Raw genomic sequence first — 23,496 nt, forward strand, 5'->3', positions numbered from 1 at the left:
TTTAGAAAAAGCTAATCTCACCGAAAAGTCCACCTAAAAATTTTAGATTCGTTCCAACAGTTCGTATTAGGCCTTTTTTTACCCTTCACCATAGTATGGAGGGTATATTAAGTTTGTCATTCCGTTTGTAACACCTCGAATATATTTACAAAGAATATATATTCTTGATCCGCATTAAATTCTATATCGATTTAGCGATGTCCGCTGTACGTTTGTGGAAACCACTCTAGCTTCCGAACGAAATGAAGTAGGTTGATAACATTTTACTCAAATGTATATTATGTCTACAGGACTTTTGGTATTGAAAATGGTAGGTCCACGTTTTGGTATAGCATCCATATAACGGTACCTTCCGATATGCGGTATTTAGATGATTTTAGCGACATTATTTATCGAAATTGTCTCAAAATTGGTATTTGAAGTTCGTAACGGATACTACGGCTTAAGACACAAAATGGGCCATGTATGTCCACGTCTTCGTATAGCCCCCATATAACGGTACCTCCCGATATTCGGTATTTTGATGATTTTAGCGACATTATTTACCGGAATTTTTTCAAATTTGGTATTTGAAGTTCGTAATGGATACTACAGCAGAAAACAGAAAATGGGCCATGTAGGTCCACGTCTGCGTATAGCACCCATATAACGGTACCCCCCCCCCCCCATATTTTCGATATTTTGATGATTTTATCAACATTATTTACCGGAATTATTTCAATTTTGGTGTTTGAGGTTTGTAATGGATACTACATCCTACTACAGAAAATGAGCCATGTAGGTCCACTTCTTCGTATAGCCCCAATATAACGGTAGCTGCCAATATTCGGTATTTTGATGATTTTAGAGACATTATTTACCGGAACTATCTCAAATTTAGAATTTGAAGTTTGTAATGAATACTACAGCCTATGGCAGAAAATTGTCTGTGCAGGTCCATGTCTTCGTATAACCCTCATATAACGGTAACCCCCGATATTCGATATTTTGATGATTTTGGCAACATTATTCACCAAAATTGTTTCAAATTTGTTATTTGAAGTTCGTAATGGATGCTACAGCCTACGACAGAAAATTGTCTGTGCAGGTCCACGTTTTGGTATAGCACCCATATAAGTGCACCTCCCTATATTCGGTACTTTGATGATTTTTGCAACATTATTCACCGATTTTTTTCAGTTTGACAAAATGTTTAAATCAAAGCTTCATACATCGTATAACATTTTCAGGCTTCCAAAATTCACACACAGAAGCCTTAATATCAACATTTCGGGATTCCCGCTCTATTCCTTCATCCAATACCAAATTTAGTATTTTTCGTACAATTATAGTACGCATATCCGAAACCAGCTCCTTCTCCCAATCACAGACACCATCAGTGACATTCATATCAAATTTCAGGATTCAAGAAGTTCTATTCCTTCACCCAACACCAAATTTAGTACTAATTAATACTGTTCGTACGCATTTCCAAACCTACCTCCATATCTCAAAGATCTCAATATCAAATTTGAGGATTCCAACCCTATCCCTTCACCGAATTCCAAATTTAATAACATTTATGATCACTTTTCGAAAAAAATCATAATGCAAAACCAACACCAGATAACTAACAGGGACCTCAAGATCAAATTTCGAGATTCCAGCTATAAACATTTACACATTACCGAATTTAGTACTTTTTAGAATATTTCGTACAATTATAGGACACATTTACAAAATCATCCCCATATCTTTATTCCTGAGACCAACAATGACCTCTATTTCAAATTTGAAGATTCCAGCCCTATCCCTGCACCCAATACCAAATTTAGCACCATTTAGTACTTTTCGTACAAATACAGGACACATTTGCAAAACAAGCACCAAATATCAAACACAGATACCAACAGTAATCTAAATATCAAATTCCTATACTTTTCGTGCACTTGTAATATACATTTCGAAAAACACATCTTTAGCAGAAACCTTCCACCAACAGGGACCCCGATACAAATTTAAAAATTCCACATTAATCCGGTCACTCCAAAGTAAACTGTTCCACATTTAGTACCATTTAACACAGTTCGAACACAAACTTACTTTATAACCTTGATTCTTATAGCAAATTGCAAGTTTTTAGGCCTGTTCCTTCACATAGTACCAAACGGGACCAGTTTAGTACCATTTTAATACCTCAGTGACTCTCACTCCAAATTTCAATTCTAGATCATTCCGTTTGTCCAATACAAAGTATTAAATTTTCGTATCTTTTTAGTACGAATTTCGAAAAACCCAGCCTTATTACGTGCCTACTCAACAAGACTGATCTTCGCGCAAAATGTCCAGATTCTAGCTTCAGCCGTTTCTACTGGGCGTTCATTTGCGATCAGTCAGTCAGTTTCTTTACTACTTTCAGTTGGCCTATTTGATTGCTATATCGAAAATTATTATTACCCCACAATTCCCTGCCTGCACAAGAGGAGAAATCTCTAATTTATCAAATCAAACCTGACAAAAAATTATCCATTTAAGAGATTAAATTCGGGTAATCAAGTACAACATCCCCGTGTAAATGCAACATGGCAAATATTTTCAACGGACATTAATTTTCAACATTCAGACGCTGGAAAACACAGCTAACCACCATTCGAATAACTGCTGTTGTTGCTGGTGATGTACGGAGCAGGAGAAGAATAATTAGAGGCATAAAGACAAAATAGACAAGTCAGTCATTGTGGACAAGAGAATTCCTCCTCAACCACCACAGCAAGTAAGAGAGAGAGGAAGTAAGAGTAGCTGGCGATGGCTAAAAGGATACCAAACACCCCACAAAAAAATAATCCGTTATTAAAAGCATCACACGAAGGCCGAAAGTCTGAAGACAATCGTCAGCAAAACAATTGCTCAAATAAGGATCATTGTCGGTCATGCGAATAAATGATTTGTTGTACTTTTGTTATCCAGCACGCACGGCAACCCAACCACACACATGTATAAATCTCCCCCCGAACACACACATTCCAATAACTCGAAGCTAGAGGATGAGTTAGAATCCTTCGTTACAAAGGGAAATAATAGACGACAAAGACGGCGGTGTTAGTGGTGGTGGTTCTAAAAGCCAGAAGTTCAATTTTGGATGATGCGTTTATTGTCTGCTGCCTGCAATTTAGTGGGTGTCATTATCCTGCTTTTTTGGTGTTGTTGCTGTTGTCTTTTGATGACGATGATGATGACAACGGGTGCTTGTCTTTTGGCTTTTTGTTCGATTTCAAGTATTTTATTTTTGTGAATTCATATTCATGAGCATGAGTATGTGGGTGTGTATGTGTGTACGTTTGAGCTATACTGATACACTTGTATTTACTTGTGTTCCAACATATGCCAGAATTTTCACTATCACTTACAATAGAAATATGTTGAGGCTTAATAGAATAGAAAATGATGAAATAAAATTGACATCACGCTTGGTGGCAAAAGGACAATGAGGAAAATTTAAAGAGATTATCTGCAGAAGAAAAAGACGAAGCTTTGTCATAATTTTTGGTCACATGGTGTCAGGAAATTCGATTATAAATAATGTTTTTTTTTTTCAAATTTTTCCTAACTTTTTATACCCTCCCCCATGTTAAAAAAATATATTATAGCGATAACGATTGTCTTAAATTTTCTAAAATTTGTGGCTTCGGTCACATATCCAAACTTGTGAAAATGCTGAAATTTAATGTATTCAGTTTTTAGAAACTTAGCAATTAAAAAAGTATCAGTCGATTTTGCCACAGATATCAATGTCCGATAATTAAAAAAAAATATGTATATATATATATATATACAGATAAAAATATTGGTATACGCAAAATTACAAGAAATTCGACCCTTTTTCCCCAATTTTATGAGAAATCATAAATTCCACATTCATCTCAGGTTTCTGGTTGAGAGAAATATTTAGATATAGCAAGTTGTTAAGAATCGCTGACTTGTTTCCCAAGTTATGACAGATAAAAGTATTGAAAATTGTGACCCTTTGTGGGTGAGGTACCAAAAGGGGTTTCCAGATATATATCATTTTCACAACAGATCTTGTGTTAGCAAAATTTTTTATAGGTGTGAAATTTAAAAATAGTTGGATGTTTATTTCGCTTTCTTTCAGCGCTTGGTTTTTGAAAATCTTAAACCCTACGTGGGGGAGGTACCAGAAGGAATGGTCCGATCTCTACCATCTTTATAACAGATCTTGTGTTGATGGAAATATTGAGATGTGCCAAGTCTGAATGGAATCGGATGTTAATTTCGTGTTATATAAGCTTCATGAGTATTGACCCTTTGTTGAGACGGTACCAGAAGGATTGAACCGATATATTCCAGCTTCACACCAGACATTGGGTTAATAAAAAACATTGTGATTTGTGTAATTTGGAGACAATCGGACTCTTACATCAAATTTTATGAGAGTTATATTTATTCAAATTTTTGACCCTTTGTGGGGTAGGTACTTGATGGAGTGAACATATATCTATATATACATATATATATCTTGAAATTTTGGGTGAGGAACACTCTTGGTCCAAAGGCTAGGTATTTGGAACGGTACGAAAAACACAAAAATTTACGAACCAGTAGAGCTTTCTTTGGAATGAGGTTACCAAAGTGTTATTGAAAATTCGCACTATAAGTGTACGAAAAGTACTAAAATGTACCATAGTTGATACCATTTCTTATCATGTGAACGGTAAGAGCTAAAAACGTGAAATCTGTAATGGCAATCAAGGTTGAGGAGTAGGGTCGATGTTTGAAGGTAGTTTTAAAAGTGTGTACTTATGTGCAGGAAAAATACTAAATGGCACCTGGAATGCTGAAATTTCGAAACAAGATTACTATACTATTGGAAATTCGTACCAAAATTGTACTAAATTTGGTACAATTTACATTTTTGGAGAACCGAAATTTGGAATTAAGATGGAAGTTTTGGAAATTCGTACTTATATGCATTAAATTTGGTACAAATTGGAATTGTGGTGAACCCATAGAGCTGAAATCTGAAATTTGATATTAGGGTCGCTAATAATGTGTAGCCTGGACACATGGAGGTGGTCTCAGCAATTTGCACGAAAAATGCTGAATGGTACTGCATTTGGTATTGGGTGAAGGAATAGAGATAAAATTCTGAAATTTGATACTAAGATCACTGATTGTATCTGTGTTTGATATTTGACAGTAGTTTGGAAATGTGCCCTATATTTGTACGAAAAGTATTAAGTGATACTTAATTTGGCCTAGCGTGACGGAATAGAACTAGAATCCTCAAATTTGTTGGTAACTGGAATTGAGATATGGAGGTGGTTTTGGAAATGTGTACTATAATTGTAAGAAAAGTACTAAGTATTACTAGAATTGGTATTGGGTGAAGGAATGGTTCTGTGGTTCAGATTTGAAGGTGGTTTTGGCGATGTGTTGTATAATTGTTAGAAATGTACTTAGTGGTACTAAATTGGAAATTGGGTGAAGGGATAAAGCTGAAATCCTAAAATATGATATTGAAGTCATTGTTTGTATCTGCGATTGGGATATGGAGGAAGTTTTGGAAATGTGTACTTTAATTGTACGAAAAGGATCTTCATAGAATCACTTTCTGAGTCGATTTATGCATGTCTCTCCGCCCCTCCATGTATTTTTGTGAACAAAATGCAGGTCGTATTTATTATCCGATTAGGATGAAATTTTCCCAACAATATTTGTTTGGCCCAAGGACTAACCCTATTGAAATTGGTATCGGATCAGATTTAGATATAGCTCCCATATATCTCCAACCGATTTCGGGTTTATTGTGCACCAAATGGCCAATATAATTCCAAATAACCTGAATTTTGGTACATCTGACCGAATTCAATCTAAAAGCAAAAACATCTAATTTGGAGAAAATCACTTCAGATATAGCTATAGCTCCAATATACATGTTTTATCCGATTTGGGGTTTAAAGACCCCCACAAGCGTAATATGCATTCGACTACAATAATATTTGGTACCATATATCTTATAGAGCTCGGAAATCCCCTTGTCAAAGAAAACGAGAACGGCTAGGATTTGGATTTAGCTCCCATATATATCTTCAACCGATTTCGGATTTACTGTGCAAATAATGACTAATATCAGCCCATATGGAGGGAATTTCGGGACGTATGTTTCCATTTTGTGAAACTCGGCCCGATATACATTTTTTTAAAGATAATCCGAAGTGATATCATACATCCTATAAAAGATTAAAATGTATCCGTCAAATTTAGTGAAAATCGATTCAGAATTGAATATGCCTCCCATATATTAGTTCCTTCTGAAACCGAACTATAACTGCTCTAAGGCCAAATGTTGATGGGTGGTATGATCTACTTCAAATAAATTCTGTTGTTACGGGAGCTGTACTAAATATACATAGTGTTGTAGGGTAGGGTATCATATAGTCGGCCCCGTCCAACTTTTGACTTTTGCTTATTGGGTTTTTTGGGAACATTAAAGCAAGCATTTTGTTGATATACGTTGGAAATAGAGATTTCTTCCCATTGATGACTTATAGTTAAATATGATGACGAATATTTTTGTAGTTAACGTCATCCTTCGAAAATAATGCTTTGTAGGAGATTTTTGCATAAACTGACGTAAACTAATGTTTTAATCCCAAAATGTTTATACCCTACACCACAAGGTGGTCAGGGTATTATGTGTTTGTGCATTTGTTTGTAACAGGCAAAAGGAATCGAGATAGACCCATAGTTCCGTCCGCCTGTCCGTCCGTCTGTCCATGTATTTTTGTAAACAAAGTACAGTTCGCATTTATTGCCCTATCCAGATGAAATTTTGCACAAATCATTTGTTTAGCCCAAGGACGAACCCTATTGAAATTGGAGATAATCGGTCAAAATTTAGATATAGCTCCCATATATATCTTCGTCCGATTTGCCTTTTATTGTGCACCAAACGTGTAATATCAGTCCGAATAGTATGGAATTTTGCACGTACGATCAGATTGGACCTAAAAATAAGTGTGCCAAATTTGATCGAAATCGGTTCACATATAGCTATAGCTCCCATATATATTGTTCATCCGATTTGTTATTTTTGTCCTCCGCAGCCGTAATATGCACTCTGTAACAACAATATTTAGGGAAATATATCAAATACATCTCAGAAATACATTTGCTAAATTTTATCGAGATCGGTTCAGATTTGGATATAGCTCCCATATATAACTTCGTCCGATTTACGTTTTATTGTACATCAAACTTCTAATATTTGCCCAAATGGGCACTTACGACCGAATTGAGTCTAGAAGCTAGTATGTCAAATTTGGTGAAGATCGGTTCAGATATAGCTATAGCTCCCATATATACTGTTCATCCGATTTGTCATATTTGTTACCCACAGCCGTAATATGCATTCCGTAACAACGATATTCAAGGAAATATATCAAATACAGCTCAAAAATATATTTGCCAAATTTTATCGAGATCGGTTCCGATTGGGATATAGCTCCCATATATATTTTTATCCGATTTCAAATTAATTGTGCACCAAATGTGCAATACAAGTCCGAATTTAACAGATACAAATGCTTCGGCATATTTAGTCCTTTGAACTTTAAATTATAATTATAATCATAACGTGTATGCTTGAATTCTCCCATAAAAATTTTTAATTGTTATGCGCAGCTCTACTTAATTAGCAAAGTGGTGTAGGGTATCATAAAGTAGGCCGGACCGACTTTAAGACTTTCTTTACTGGTTTTTTTTATTGTTATGAGTTCCTGTCTTTTAGGCATTTTATGACAAATAATTTTGTGGAATATTTTGACTTACTATTATCCTATTTAAAGGGTGTTTTAGCCATAACAAAAGATACCCTTTCGGTGACTCGCTTGAGGCTTAAATTTTTCAAAATAATCTTCATATTGTTATCTGCAATATTGTCGAAGACATTATATACCTACAATGAACCGATTCCAAGGAATCTTCTCTCTCTCTACTTAGCTTACTTTGCAATGTAAACTTTCAAAATGCCTATGTACGTGTCTTCTAATTTTAACTTCACATTCATAACCTGCTGCATTTTCTCCGTAATTCTCTGTAAATATAAAATTAAATTATTTTTAATATAAATATATTTAAATTAAATTAATTATTTTAGAAATAAATGATGAGAAATTCGTGTTTGGACCAGGAAAATCGAAATCTCAATCACTGTGCGTCGTCTACGTCGCTAGTCAAAAGAATCGTTTTAATAACTTTTATTCTAGCCACTAATCACCTTGAAGTGAGAGTAGATATTATTAATGTCTGTCTCCATTACTACCCGCAACAATTTATTTCAAATTCATTGACATGAATTTCTTGTTGTTGTTATTGTCTTTCTGTCTAAATGTTCTTCAAGACTGAATGAAAACAAAATCATTAACGCCAGTGTTCAGTTTTGCAGTTTGCCAATATGAAATTCAATTTCACCCAGTGGGCCAGTGCACCAAATGCATTGTTTGTGGCTCGTTTACTTCGAACGGCGACGGTGTCGGAGTTGGAGTCGTAGACACTACCAACGCTAATTGTTGCTGTTGCATTTTCCTCCTCAACCAAGCGTTTGTTTTTTTTTCTTCTTTTTTTCCCACTTTCTGCGATTAAAAAACAAATCTTTCTGAAATTGATGGAAAACAATTTGAAACGAAAACACGCATCACGTGCCCAAGGTTTTCTTCTTGCCATGGATCTGCATTTAATGATGAGTGTCTAAGTTAATCAACTCATGAGGAGGGGGTAGAAAACCCTATTAAAAACAAGCGTACTTTAAAATGGAAATTATAGAAATATTTGGAAATTCAAAATTCATTGACCGCTAATTGTGAATGGCGATCATTAAACTTCAATGGAAAAGTGATTATTCGATGATTTATTGAAACGTCTTTTCAAGATGTTAGCCAAGCTGCTGTAACTTAATCGGTTATTGTTCCTTTGGCCTCGTGGAATAAACATATGGTAATATACATTTACAAGATACGAAAAAAATAGATTAAGCCTAAAGCTTGAGAAAGTGAAGTTTAGAAGAAAAAATATAAAAAAAAAACTTAAAAATAAAAAAATATTTAAATATTTCTTATAATTCCTTTTAAGGAATAAAAATATATATTCATTCATTTTCATATGGTTACTGGCCCTGAATCCCTCAATAATAGCCAGGAAAAATCCTTGCTTAGAGCTCCAATACCCTCAAAAATAGCAAGGCTCTTGGAAATTAGCAAAGTCTTAAATTTGGAATGAGAGTCACTAATGGCGCTACGAATGCACAAAAGGAATTTTTTGAAATACCAACTTTAAGGTTACAAAAAGTTCTAAAACGGTACTTTTTGGTATTATGCGAACGGTATGAGAATCCAGGTTGGAAAGTAACTTTACTATAAACCAGTAAAGAAAGTATTAAAGTCGGGCGGGGCCGACTTTATGAAACCCTACACCACTTTGCTAATTTAGTAGAGCTCCACATAACAATTAAAAGTTTGATTATAATTATAATTTAAAGTTCAAAATACTAAATATACCGAAGCATTTGTATCTTTTAAATTCGGACATGTATTGCCCATTTGATATACATGGGAGCTATATCCAAATCTGAATCGATCTTGATAAAATTTTGCAAACATATTTTTGAGCTGTATTTCATATATTTCCCTGAATTTTGTTGTTACGGAGTGCATATTACGGCTGTGAATAACAAATATTACAAATCGGATGATCAATATATATTGGAGTAATAGCTATATCTGAACCTATCTTCACCAAATTTGACATAATAGCTTCTAGTCTCAATTCGGTCGTAAGTGCCAAATTTCATCTCATTTGGGCAAATATTAGCAAAGGTATTTCTGAGCTGTATTTGATATATTTCCCCAAATATTTTTGTCACAGAGTGCATATTACGGCTGCGGAGGAATTTGGCATACTTATTTTCAGGCCTAATTTGGTTGCATGTTCAAAATTCCATACAATTCGGACTGATATTACACGTTTGGTGCACAATGAAAGGCAAATCGGACGAAAATATATATGGGAGCTATGTCTAAATTTTGACCGATTATCTCAATTTCAATAGGGTTCGTCCTTGGGCCAAATAAATGATTTGTGCAAAATTACATCTGGACGAATGCGAACTGTACTTTGTTCACATGACTGTTTGTTTGTTCATGGACAGACGGACGGACGGACATGCATAAATCGACTCAGAATGTGATTCTATGCAGATCATCAAAAGGAACTATGGGTCTATCTCGTTTCTTTGTCCCTGTTACAAATAAATGCACAAAGACATAATACCCTGACCACCTTGCGGTGTAGTAAAAAAGCAGTTAGTTCGGCCGAGCCGAACTTTGAATACCCACCACCATTTGGAAGGAATTTTTAAATTTTCCAAAAAAAAAAAATAACGTCCGCTGAAAATTCTGTTAAAATCTTCAAAATATCGATTATAGCCATTATATTGGGGTATATACGAAGACGTAGACAACTTTTGTCATAAGCCATTACAATATTCAAAAAAATTCCCAAAATATCGAATAGTGGATGGTACTGTTATATGGAGGCTATACGAAGACGTGGGCCTGCATACGCAATTTTTTATCATAGGCTGTAGTACGTAAACACGTAATTTGAAACAATTCAGGAAAATAATGTCCATAAAATTGACAAAATATCGAATATCGGGGGATACCGTTGTATGTGGGCAATACAATATCGTGGACCTATATAGACATTTCTCTTCCAGGAAGTAAAGTGCTTGGAAAAAACCGCTGTATGGGGGATATACGATATCTTAGACCTATATAGACAATATTCTTTCAGGTGCTAAGGTAGTCACGAAGAACTCTTTGTGTAAAATTTTAGACAATTCCATTGAAAATGTGGCTAAAATCATCAAAATATCGAATATCGGGAGGTATAGTTTGTTTTTCTACTTGTTGTTGTTTTTTTTTTTTTTTTGTGAATGCGTGTTATAGCTTTAGAGCAGTTATAGTTTTTGAATCAGAGGGGCTAACATTTGGGAGGTATATCCAACCCTGAATCGATTTCCACCAAATATGTTGCAGGCATTTGTACCTCTCGTATCAAATAACTTTGCTATAGAGTGCATAATAGGACTTCGAGCAGGATTGTAATAAAAAAATATATATCGGAGTAATAGATATATGGGAACCGAATGTCAGCAAATGTTTTTATTTGCTTCCAGGATAAAGACAGTTGATTGTGCACCAAATTTTGGGCTGATATTACATATTTGGTGGCAATAACAATCTAATTGGATGAAGATATATTTGGGACCTATAATAATCTGTGCTATAATCTGAACCGATATCGATATCTAAGCTGTATCTGATATCTGGTCGTATGTGCAAAAATCTAATTCATTTGTGCTGGCATTAACCATCTGATGCAGAATAAACGTCAAATCGGATACAAAATACATATGGGAGCTATATCCAAATTGCAATCGATCTTTATGAAATTTGGCAGAAGTATTTTCGGGGCATAAAATCGGATGGCACTATATAAAAATATAGCCAAATACGATCCGATTATCACAAATTTCAATATAATTCGTCCTTGGGCCTGACAAATGATTTGTGGAGAATTTAAGGTCAATCGGACAGTTAATACGATACATAATACCCTGTACAACAGTGCGGCGTAGGATATAAAATTCCCAATTAAATTTTCTTAAAAACTATTGTACTTGGATGTGTGATTTATGTGAAGAATACATCTTCTTTTGATAGATTTTACCTAGCATTAACTCCGTGCACATATACCTTTAGCTTCCATATATTTATTTCGTCTGATTTGGTGTTTAAGTCCCTGACATGCGTAATATGCACTGTACAATTATGATATTTGGTACCAGATATAATATACAGCCCAGAAACACCTCTGTCACATTTTATTGAGATCGAATCAGATTATATATATAGCTCCCATATATATCTTTTTCCGATATCAGGTGCATTATGCACCAAATGGCTAACATCAGCATCGGATGCAGCTCGAAAATACCTCTGTCAAATTTAATTGAGATCGGTTCAGATTTTTATACAGCTTCGATATATATCTTCATCAGATTTTAGCTCCCATATATATCTTTTTCCGATATCAAGTTTTTTTGTGCACCAAATGGCTAACATCAGCATCGGATACAGCTCGAAAATACCTCTGTCAAATTTAATTGAGATCGTTTCAGATTTTTATACAGCTTCGATATATATCTTCATCAGATTTTACGGTTATTGCTCACCATATCATATTCAACCGAATTTTACCATTTGGTGAAACTCAGTCCGGTATTTCTATCGTCTTGCGTGATTGATCCGTTATCCCTTCAATTCCTATATAGTACCTTTTTCCTGACTGTTATTTATATGGGTTTCCAATATGTAAAAATTCTGTTATTGTATCTTTATTAAATTTGTCTTTTTTTTAATTTCATCAAGACTTCGAAGCGTCCACTTGCCAAAAATGAAACTAGTATACTGCAATCACCAATTCAGCCATCATTCCGGCCAGCATCATGTGTGGTCACTTCATGAATATGGACATTTCTTTTCACTCCAAATAGAATTCGGCACAGAGCTAAAGATATCTGATATACTCCAATTGTTCATTTTCCATTTATTGGCCATACTTTTACTACGAAGCTAGCAGAGCACCGGCACACATACATATGTATGTACAATAATTTGTTGTTCTAGATTATCGTGAAATGTTAATTCATAAAAATCGCCAATCCCATTGGTCATAAAAATCCAAAAACAGCAACAACATAGAATCAGAAGAACTTTCGGCAATTATGTTGTTAAACTGAATCATAAACCATAAATTAATCAAGGCTGAACACACACACACACACATGAAGACGAAAAAGAAGAAAGATATTAACACGAGAGCAAAAACATCGGCAGCGCTTAAAGAAAGTGCAAACAAAAATAAGCAACAACCGAAACAGTTAATAATTTCGTTTCTCATTTATCAAAAGGAAAATATTGCAAAGAAAAACAGAAGAATGAACTAAGTGGCGAATGTTTATTTTTGAAATGTGAGCATGGACTGAAAAAAAACATGTCAGCTCATTGAAAATCTATTTTAATGCCATTTATGATAGCCAGAGAAGAACAAATGACGGCACTCAAAATTTAGTATGTTTACAAATTCGATCATTTAAAAGTCCGTTAAATTAAAGTAGGTTGGGTTGACACTTTCACAGAGAGTTACTGAGGTTTGCAATTTTTTATTGGGAAAATTTCTCTGTTATGATTTGATAGTTTTATCAGCTGGTTTGTGCCAGATGAGAAAATGCCAGATTATTACACTGTGTCATAAAAAACCAGAAAGGAAAAGGCAAAAGTCGGGCGAGGCCGAATATATGATACCGTACACCACTATGCATATTTAGTAGAGCTCCCGTAACAAAAGAATTTATTTCAAGTAGATCATACCACTTATCAACATTTGGCTTTAGAGCAGTTATAGTTTGGTTCCAGAGGCAACTAATATATGGGAGACACATCCAATTCTGAATCGATTTTCACTAAATTTGACGGAGACATTTTAATCTTTTATACCAAATAACATTGCTATAGAGAGTGTGATATCACGTCGAGAAGGGCCGAACTTTGAATACCCTCCACCATTTGGAACGAATTTGGAAATTTACAAAAAATAAAATCCTTAAAAAACGGTGAATAATGTAGCTAAAATCATCAAAATATCGTATATAGGGATCAGAGGGCTGCAATGAGTATGATTGAGTAGGCTTGATCACACACAGTGGAAATACAATCAAACTCAATCAGTCGGTCAGATGCAACATGTTCATACGAGTTACTCAAGCCAAACGAAAAAGTTGTGATCAAATATGTATTGATCGAAGTTTTGTGATCGCAATCAAACAGCTCACATGAGTTATTTGTTTACGAACTTATGGTGAATTGTTCATAACGGGTCGATCATCTATGATGAGTCTGATCGGTTTTATTTATCCTAGTTAAGTGAGTGATTTGATTTGATTAAAACACAAATGTACGAATTTGAGCGAAATCATGATTGTAATTTTATTTACTTCATAACTAAAAGATGTCCCCATTAAAGAAATTGGTACAAATTATATTTAATAAGCATACAATTTTTCATTTAATTTGGGTTTTTGGTATGCTAGACTTCAGTAACTTATTTGAAAAAAAAAAAAAAAACACAAAATTGAATTTTTTTATAAAGAAACACATCATTGGTATTTAGAAAACTAGAAATGTTTAAATATTTTTTTATTTTACAATATTGGTCAAGATTTTTTTACAAACTTCGACCTTTTCGTTTACCTACACCTGTGTAGTTTCTACTTGCAACAATTTCGGTCGCACTATTCGGTCGCTTGAATTTTTGCATACTCGTTGCAGCCCTCTGATAGGGATGTACCGTTACATCGGAGCTGTGCCAAGACCTGGACCAGCATAGACTATTTTCTGTCATAGGTTGTAGCATCCATTACAAAGTTCAAATACGACATTTCAAACAATTTCGGTGGGTATTGTACCTAAACTCGTCTAAATACCAAATATAGGGAGGTACTTATATGTGGGACCTGGACCTGCATAGACAATTTTCTGTCACAGACTGTAGATCCCATTACGATATCTAAATACGTAATTTAAAACAATTCCGGTGAACAATGACGATAAAATCATCAAAATACCGAATATTATTAGGAGGAACCGTTATATAGGGGCTATACGAAGACGTGGATCTGCACAGTAAATTATCTGTCTTAGGCTGTAATATGCCTTTGGAACTTCAAATGTCAAATTTGAAACAATTCCGTAAAAAAATGTCGCTAAAATCATCAAAATACCAAATATCGGGAGGTACCGTTATATGGGGGCTATATGAAGACGTGGACATGCACATATAATTTTCTGTCTTAGGCTGTAGTATCCATTACGAACTTCAACTACCAAATTTGAAAAAATTCCGGTGAATAATGTCGCTAAAATCAACAAAATACCGAATATCGGGAGGTACCGTTATATGCGGGCTATACGAAGACGTGGACTTACATGGCCCATTTAATAACTTAACCTGCCTACTGGAAAAATAAATATGTGTGCAAAATTTTAGCCTTCTATCTCAATTCGTTCGAAAGATAGCGTGATTGCAACAGAAAGACAGACAGACAGACAGACACACAGACAGACAGACGGACATGGCTAAATCGTCTTAGAATTTTACGCTGATCAAGAATATATATACTTTGTTGGGTCTGACATGAGTATTTCGAGGAGTTACAAACGGAATGACAAAATTAATATACCCTCCATAGTATGGTGGAGGGTATAAAAATATGTATCGGAGCCGAGTTGCAAAATATAGAATCGTACGTCCCGAAATTCACTCCATTTGGGCTGATATCATCTGTTATTTGCACAATAAACCTCAAATCGGATTAAGGATATATATGGGAGCTATATCCAAATCTTAGCCGATCTCAATAAAATTTGGCAAAGGTATTTCCGAGCTCTATAAGATATCTGGTACCAAATATCATTGTTGTCGAATGTGAGGGACTTAAAACCAAATCGGATGAAACGTATATAAGCGAGCTATAGCTATATGTGAACCAATTTTCTCCAAATTTGATGTACTTGCTTCTGACTGAATTCGGTCGGATTTTTTGACAGATATTGTCTATTTGGTGCACAATTAACCCGAAATCGGTTGAAGATATATATGGGGGCTATAGGTATATCTTAACCGATTTCAAATTTGATGCACTTACTTCTATACTGAATTCGGTTGCATATGCCAAAATTCAGGTCATTTGGACTTATATTAGCCATTTGGTGCACAATTAACCCGACATCGGTTGAAGATATATGGGAGCTACATATAAATCTGATCTGATTATCACCAACTCCAATAGAGTTCGTCCTTGGGCCAAATAAATATTGTTTGCAAGATTTCATCTCAATCGGATAATAAATGCGACCTGCATTTTGTTCACAAGAATACATGGACAGACGGCGGACTGACATGCAAAAATCGACTTTGAAAGTGATTCTATGAAGATCCTCTAAAGTAAGTATGGGTCTATCTCGCTTCCTTCTCCATGTTACAAACATATGCCCAAAGTCATAATACCCTTAGCACTATGTGATGTAGGCTGTAAATATTTCAAACAATGTTCCAAAAAAACAAAAAAAAACTTTTAAGTCAATTTTTCTCGACCTTTTCCGAGTTTACCCCTGAAAGTTACATAATTTATTTTAGATGGAAAGTATTAAGATATGAAATATTCTACATAAAATTTCACCGAAAATCTCGAAATAAACCATACACATAGGTACAATAGTTTTTAGGAAATTAAATTCGAAATTTATATACTGCAAGTTAAAACTTTTTTAATACCCTCCACCCTACATAGTATGGAGGGTATATTAAGTTCGTCATTCCGTTTATAACTCAACGAAATAATAATTTTAGACCTAACAAAGTATAAAACTTCTTGATTAGCGTAAAATTCTAAGGCGATTTAGACCTGTCCGTCCGTTGTAATCACGCTAGAGTCAAAACAAATTAAGATAGGAAGCTAAAATTTTGCACAAATTTGCACAGATTAGTAATTTGTGTGCAGGCAGGTGAAGTTTCGATACCCCATTTAACGATACCTTCCGATATTCGGTATTTTGATGATTTAAGCCACATTTTTTGATGGAATTGTCTCCAAATCCACACAAGGAGTTCCTTCTGAGTACTTTACCTCTCGCAAGAGAATTGTCTATATAGGTCCACGATACCGATATATCCCCATATAACGGTACCTTCCGATATTCGATATTTTGACGATTCACCGGAGTTATTTCAAATTTCGTATTTAGAATTCGTAATGGATACTACAGCCTATGACAAAAAATTGCATATACACTGGTGGCCAAAACTAAAGCAACTGCAATTACAAGGAGAATAAATGCCCTGTAACTTTTTCAAATATTAAGAAAATGAGAAAGTTTTCTTGTTTTAAATTAGGTACTTTATTCACTTTTTAAAAACCTAAAACATAAAACCAAAATTCATTTTTATATAAAAAATAATGTTTGGTAAAATCAATTAACCCGATTTTGGCTTGGACAAAACAAAAGCAACTCTGTTGTCCACTCATATAACCGCTGCGATTCCAGTTGTTTTTACTGTGATATTTATCGCTTTTTGCTTCCTTCGGCAATTTCGCTTGTCATAAATCCTTTTTGAGAAGTTTTTTACAACAGTATGTGTTTTTCTTTTCGTTTTTTAAGTACTGCCCAAAAAAATTTTAAAAATGGCTAAAAGCAAATACAGTACCTGAATAAAACAGCAATTCATCAGTTACTATATAGAAACAACATATCACAGAAAATGATTTACGAGAAATATTTCATAAATATTTATGTGATTTCATAATTATTTCTGTATACTAATTAGGTTTTTTGAAATTGGATCAGTAGTAACAGTCTATAACGGATGAAGGCCGTGAAAAACTTCAGCCCGTACTGATCCACAAATTGTGAGAGAAATTAAAAACAACTATTTAAGAGTTCAACTGGATTGGTGAGAGAGCAATCATTGGATATAAGCTCGAGATCAATGCGTAGACGAGTAGTGGCAGCTGTTCTGGATGCCCGTAAGACATCAAAAAACCATTCATATCTGAAAAAATCAAAAAGGCTTTCGAAAACGATAATATTAAGTGGAATCAAGCTCAATGGAAAAACCATTATTTCTACGTTTAATATTAAAAGATCAGACGTGAAAAATTTTACGGTGAGAAGACAAAAAAAAAGAAGGACTCAAGCCGCAGTACAGTGAAGCATGAGGGAGGGTCAAAAATGGCGTGGCGCTGTTTTTCTTCCTATGGGCTTGGGCCTATCCATGAAATAAAGGAAGTTGTGGAACGGTTTGCTTACAAAGATGTGTTAGACATCGCGTTGTTCCCTTACGCTGAGTGAAATATTCGGCTGATTTGGGTGTTTCAGCATGACAATGATCCCAAACTTGTATCAAAACTTGTCAAATATTGGTTGCGGGAGTCAAAAATTCATGTTTTGTTATGGCCGGCACAAACACCTGACCTAAACTCCTTAGAAAACCTTTGGAGTATCGTAGATAGGAAGATCTAGAGAGATTCGGAAATAAATAAGCACAACATTTTCTAAAGAATTCGGGGTGCCTGGGAAAGCACACCCAAGGATCAAATTTAGCGTGTTATAGATTCAATGCCTCGTAGGTGTGCAGCTGCTATCAAAAATAGTGGTTATGCTATCGACTACTAGCCAAAATTTAATTATTTTAAAATAAAACCAAAAGTTGCTTTAGTTTTGACCAAGCAAAAATTGGGTCATTTTAGCTTTCCACATATTATTTTTCGTTCAAAATTATTTTTGTATTTTTATTTTTAGTTTCTTAAAAGTGAATTAAATCCCTCATTTAAAACTGGAAAAATAATTACGATTTGTTTATTTTTGTAAAAGTTACAGGACATTTATTGTCTTTGCGATTTAAGTTGCTTTAGTTTTGGCCACCAGGGTATATACGTACCACGCAACATTCGGTATTTCGATGATTTTGACGACATTAGTCACCGGAGTTGTTACAAATTTCGTATTCAGAATTCGTAATAGGAACTACAGTCTATGACAGAAAATTGTCTATGCACGTCCAGGTTTTTATATAGGCCCCATATATCAGAACCTCCCTATATTCGGTATTTTGACGATTTTAGGTACAATATTCACCAAAATTGTTTGAAATTCCGTATTTGAAGTTTCTGATAGGTACTACAGCCTGTGACAGAAATTTGCCTATGCAGGTCCAGGCCTTCGAATAGCCCTGATAAAAAGGTACCTCCCCATATTCGGCATTTTGATGATTTTAGCTACATTATTCAGCGGATTTTTTTCAAGTTTTGTATTCAAATATTGTAATGGCTTATGACAAAAAATAGACCCCAATATAACGGGTATATTCGGTATTTTTAAAGATTTGTAAAGGAATTTATTTATTTATTTATTATTATTTTTTAAAATTTCAAAATTCCTTCCAAATGTTGGAGGGCATTCAAAGTTCGGCCCGCCGAGCTCACTGCTTTTTTCCATGTTAATCCTTAGAGTGCTCCTGCTCCAATTCAAGCTAGTTTTACTATTTATTCAAACTCCAACGTGTTTTTCGGAGGTATGCATCAGTTTTACGAAATGACACATAATTCATTCGGTACTTTCTTGAATGTGTTGAAAATAGTACCATTGTACTGGAATTTCCATTCCTTCCAGATATAATTATAATCAATTTATTCTACTCCCTCCCTTTCTCATTTAGCTCATTAAAATAGAGAGAGAGAGAAATAAAGAATGAGAGAGATAGTGCTTCTCTTAAACCAAGCAATGCTCTCTGACCTTACATGAGATATTTTATACATCGTAATACAAATGTTCCCTCCCATCCCTTCTCTTAAGTTTGGACAACCCAGACAACATGCCGCTAGGGTGAATAAATAAAAACTAATTAAACATCTATGAAACATTAGACGCTCTGGAGAAACATTAAACGCTGATTGTTCGATGGAAAATTATGAAGAAATAGAAAATATGTATAGCACGAAAATTTGTTTTCGTTTGTTTTCTTTTTGTAAATTTTTTTTATTTATTTTATTCGCCAATCCAGGCAGGCAGTCAGCCAGCCAAAATACCTAAAAGATGCTTAAGAAACACGCTAACATTTTCCATATCAGTGATTAGCAGCAGCAATGCTAGAGAGGAGAAAATGCTGCTTAATTTATAAAAGCCGGTATCATCGGAAAATCCAATTGCAGTTGCATTTAGAAAACAGTTGAGTGGTGGTGAGAGACACGAGATAAAAATAGCAAAAGAACCAAAAAAAGGAAACAATTAAAAAATTATTGCAATCCCCATATCCTAGAAAGTGTGAAAGTGAAAGGATTTGGCAAAACGAAAAAATTTATTTTTAAGATCTGTTATAAGATCGACGAACGAACGAAGCGATACGAAACAAATTTTTATAGTGGATTAAAAAAAATTGAAATATCCCGAAATGTCTAGCAATAGAAAGCTAACAGGATTACTATTCCTGGCCTATTGTGTGGTCACAAATATCCATGGCATTGAAGGACATCAAAGGACACACAGAACTGCTGGCCGGACCACTACGGCATCTTCGCTCAAGACCAATGCCATACCGGCCTCCAAAAGCAGCAGCACTGGAGCTCACAACACACCCACATCCTGGCTGGGTCCTGAATTTCAAATTATACGACGTGTCTATGATGACTGCCAAGCCAAAGATGATTTTATGAATTGCCTGAAGCAGAAGGCCTTAAATGGTCTTGGTCGGGCCATAGAACAGGATTCCATTAAGATATTCGATGGTGTTGTTTTGGAGAAACAAAATCAAACCGAAAAACAGAGTATTATTGGTATGTTGGCCGATGCCAGGTCGTTAAATAGCCTAGGGCCCTTGGATCGAGCTCTATTGTCGAAAATTGATAAACTTGTGCGCACCCATTCGCTTAAGGTCGATATGAGTGTGGCCCGTTACGGCGGCGGGGGAGATGACAAACATAAGGAAAAGAAAAAGGAAGAAGGTGGCCATGTTAAATATGTCATTGCAGCCTTACTTACAGCCATGGGAATAGCCGGACCAATTGGCCTTAAAGCTTTGGCCGCCATAGCAGGCAAGGCTTTGGTTATTAGTAAGGTTGCCTTGACCATTGCCAGTATTATTGCCCTGAAGAAACTCTTCTCACATGACGGGCATGAGGAGACCAGTTTTCAGGTTCATGCCGGTGATCACAATAGGTAAGTCTGCTAAAAAATATTCGAATTAATTTCCTGCTTTAATTAATTAATTATTTTTCTTATCGTTTTTTGCAGACGCAACACCTATGTCATACGTCCCGTACCCAAAACTGCCGGCATTCCTGCAGGTGTGGGCGAGACTCCCGTTGTAGATCCATATCGTTATTATTATGAATATCACTGATTGCCTCGCCGTTAACATTACCTTGTCTGTCTGTCTGTATGTCGGTCTGTCTGCCTGTTTGTAATTATATATATTTTTTGGTCATACATTGATGAGACATTTATTAGAGTAAATTATAAGTTCTTAAATAGAAAGAAGAAGTTAATAAAGAAGACACAGCTAATAAACCAAAGATTGGGAACTATTTATGTTTATGAAATAAATGTTAACATTTGTAATCGAAAAGAAAATGTACCTATCTCTAAGGAAATATTAAACAAATAAATGTAAAAAACGATTTGTTACAAAAGAAGCGAAAGTTGTACACATTTCTAATTTGCAGTGCTTTTTATGTCATGAGAAAAACTCAAAAACTTTTAAGTATCATTGGGAGACAAAATTATTTTTTTTTCAATAATTACAGGAAAAATCTAGCAGATTATTAAAGCAGAGCTAAAACTGCAAGACAAAGTAACCTATATAGAGAGGGCAAGTCACCTTCCCTCCCACATTTTTGGAAATTTTTGAATTAAGATTCTTGCATTTTAGGTATATGGTGTCTTCGGCAATATTTGATCCTTTTTTTCAAAACATGGTTAAAAACTCCATGTTCATGGGATCTTAGCAAGTCAAAATATTTTACAAATTTATTTGTCATAAACATCAAACACCCAGAAAACTAAAGCTTACCAAATGCCAGGAATTTCTATATATTAACCAGTAAGGAAAGGTCGAGCGGGGCCGACTGTATAATACCCTACACCACCATGCGTATTTAGTAGAGCTCCCGTAAAAAATATATGTGCAATAGATCATACCAACCTTATTTAAAGGCGTATCATAGTAGTAGTCACAACTTGGGACCTATATACAACACTGAATCGATTTTTAACAAAGTTAACGGAGGCTTTTGTACCTCTAGTACCAAATAAAATTGCTGTTTAGTGATATGACTTCAATAAAAATCATATTAAAAATATTTATTGGAGAATATCTATTGCTTTCAAATGGAAAACTGCAGAATATGAAAAAATCGGCAGAATATGAAAAAAATCTATCCCAAATTGGGCTAATATTACATATATGGTGGGCAATAACCGTAAAATCGGATGAACTTTGAGACGATCTTAACAAAATTTTAGACACTAATTTCTGAGCTGTAACTGATATCTGGTACCAAAGATCATATTACGCATGTGAGGGACTTAATACCTCAAATCGAAGGAAACTTTATATGGGAGCTATAGTTATATCAGAACCGATTTTCAACAAATTTGAAGTACTTGTTTCTAGGATAAATTCAGTCGGAACTGCCAAGATACAGTTAATTTGGATTGCCATTTGGTGCACAATAACCCTGATATCGGATAAAGATATATATGGGAGCTATATCTAAAATTTAAACCGATCCTCACAAATTTCAATAGGGTTCGTCCTTGGGCCAAACTAATTTTGTTTGAAAATTTCATCTCAATCGGATAATAATCGCGACCAGCATCTTGTTCACAAAAATACAGGGACGGACATACTCATAAGTGTTACAAACCAATGCACAGACATTATACCCTTACCACTATGTGGTGTAAGGTATGAAAACACATTTAAGTGTTAAAGCCATAGTCATGTTTTCAGTCATGTGTGTTAATGCAAAATTCTTCTATAAACCATCATTCATCATCAAATTTCACTATAAGTCATTAACGCAAAGATATCTGTATTTCATTTGCATCAATGTCACCAAAAACAAGTAAAAAAGCAGTAAGTCCGGCCCGGACAGAACTTTTAATACCCCCCACCATTTGGAAGGAATATGGAAATTTTCAAAAAAAAAAATAATAACATTCTCCAAAAATTCTGTTAAAATCTTAAAAATACTGAATATAGCCGTTAATTTGGGCCCTATACGAAGACGTGGACTTGCATTGGCAACTTTTGTCATAAGCCATTACAATATTGAAATACGAAACTTTAAAAAAATACACAAAAAGCTGAATATCAAAGGAAATGTGGTAACACGCAAAATATTCATTCATTCACATGAATACCAAACATTCTAGACGTTATACAAATTCATGTAGCAAATTTCAAAGATGAACATTAATAATGTATTGTCTGTTCCAATCTTAATTGGATACCGATATAGGATTTTACTTTCATCTCAAATATAGACAATGTTGAGGTCTCAGGCAATTAACGACAACATTTATTGGGATTTTCTACCAGCTCAGAATTGATGATTAATTCTAAAAACATTATTCTGCCATCTATTTATCAAACTGAGAACAAATTTTATGTTTACTTGTTATCGCCCTGTATGTTTGTAGCTCATACAACAACCTCTTAAGAATTTCCTTACATTTGGTGTTATAGTAGTACAGGCAACAACAATAATCTCATAGCTATGTCGCAACAATATGGCAGCATTACAGTTCAACAACGAAGCAT

The 23,496-nt window shown here is 34.7% G+C and overlaps 1 protein-coding gene and 1 long non-coding RNA gene across 2 annotated transcripts in view; one reads left to right on the top strand and one right to left on the bottom strand.

Annotated features, from left to right (window-relative positions):
• The window catches only part of LOC131800728 (uncharacterized), a 74,095-nt gene that overhangs the window by 45,969 nt on the left and 4,630 nt on the right, over positions 1 to 23,496 (bottom strand). The gene's annotated exons all lie outside the window — the stretch shown is intronic.
• LOC101896344 (uncharacterized) lies at positions 20,044 to 21,243 on the top strand. The gene is made up of 2 exons (XM_005182824.3): positions 20,044 to 20,888; positions 20,964 to 21,243. Exons 1-2 carry the CDS (start codon positions 20,125 to 20,127, stop codon positions 21,070 to 21,072), a joined length of 873 nt encoding a protein of 290 aa, XP_005182881.2. The 5' UTR covers positions 20,044 to 20,124; the 3' UTR covers positions 21,073 to 21,243.

Source organism: Musca domestica, unplaced genomic scaffold (genome assembly GCF_030504385.1).
Source record: "Musca domestica strain aabys unplaced genomic scaffold, Musca_domestica.polishedcontigs.V.1.1 128, whole genome shotgun sequence".
Lineage (NCBI taxonomy): Eukaryota > Metazoa > Arthropoda > Insecta > Diptera > Muscidae > Musca > Musca domestica.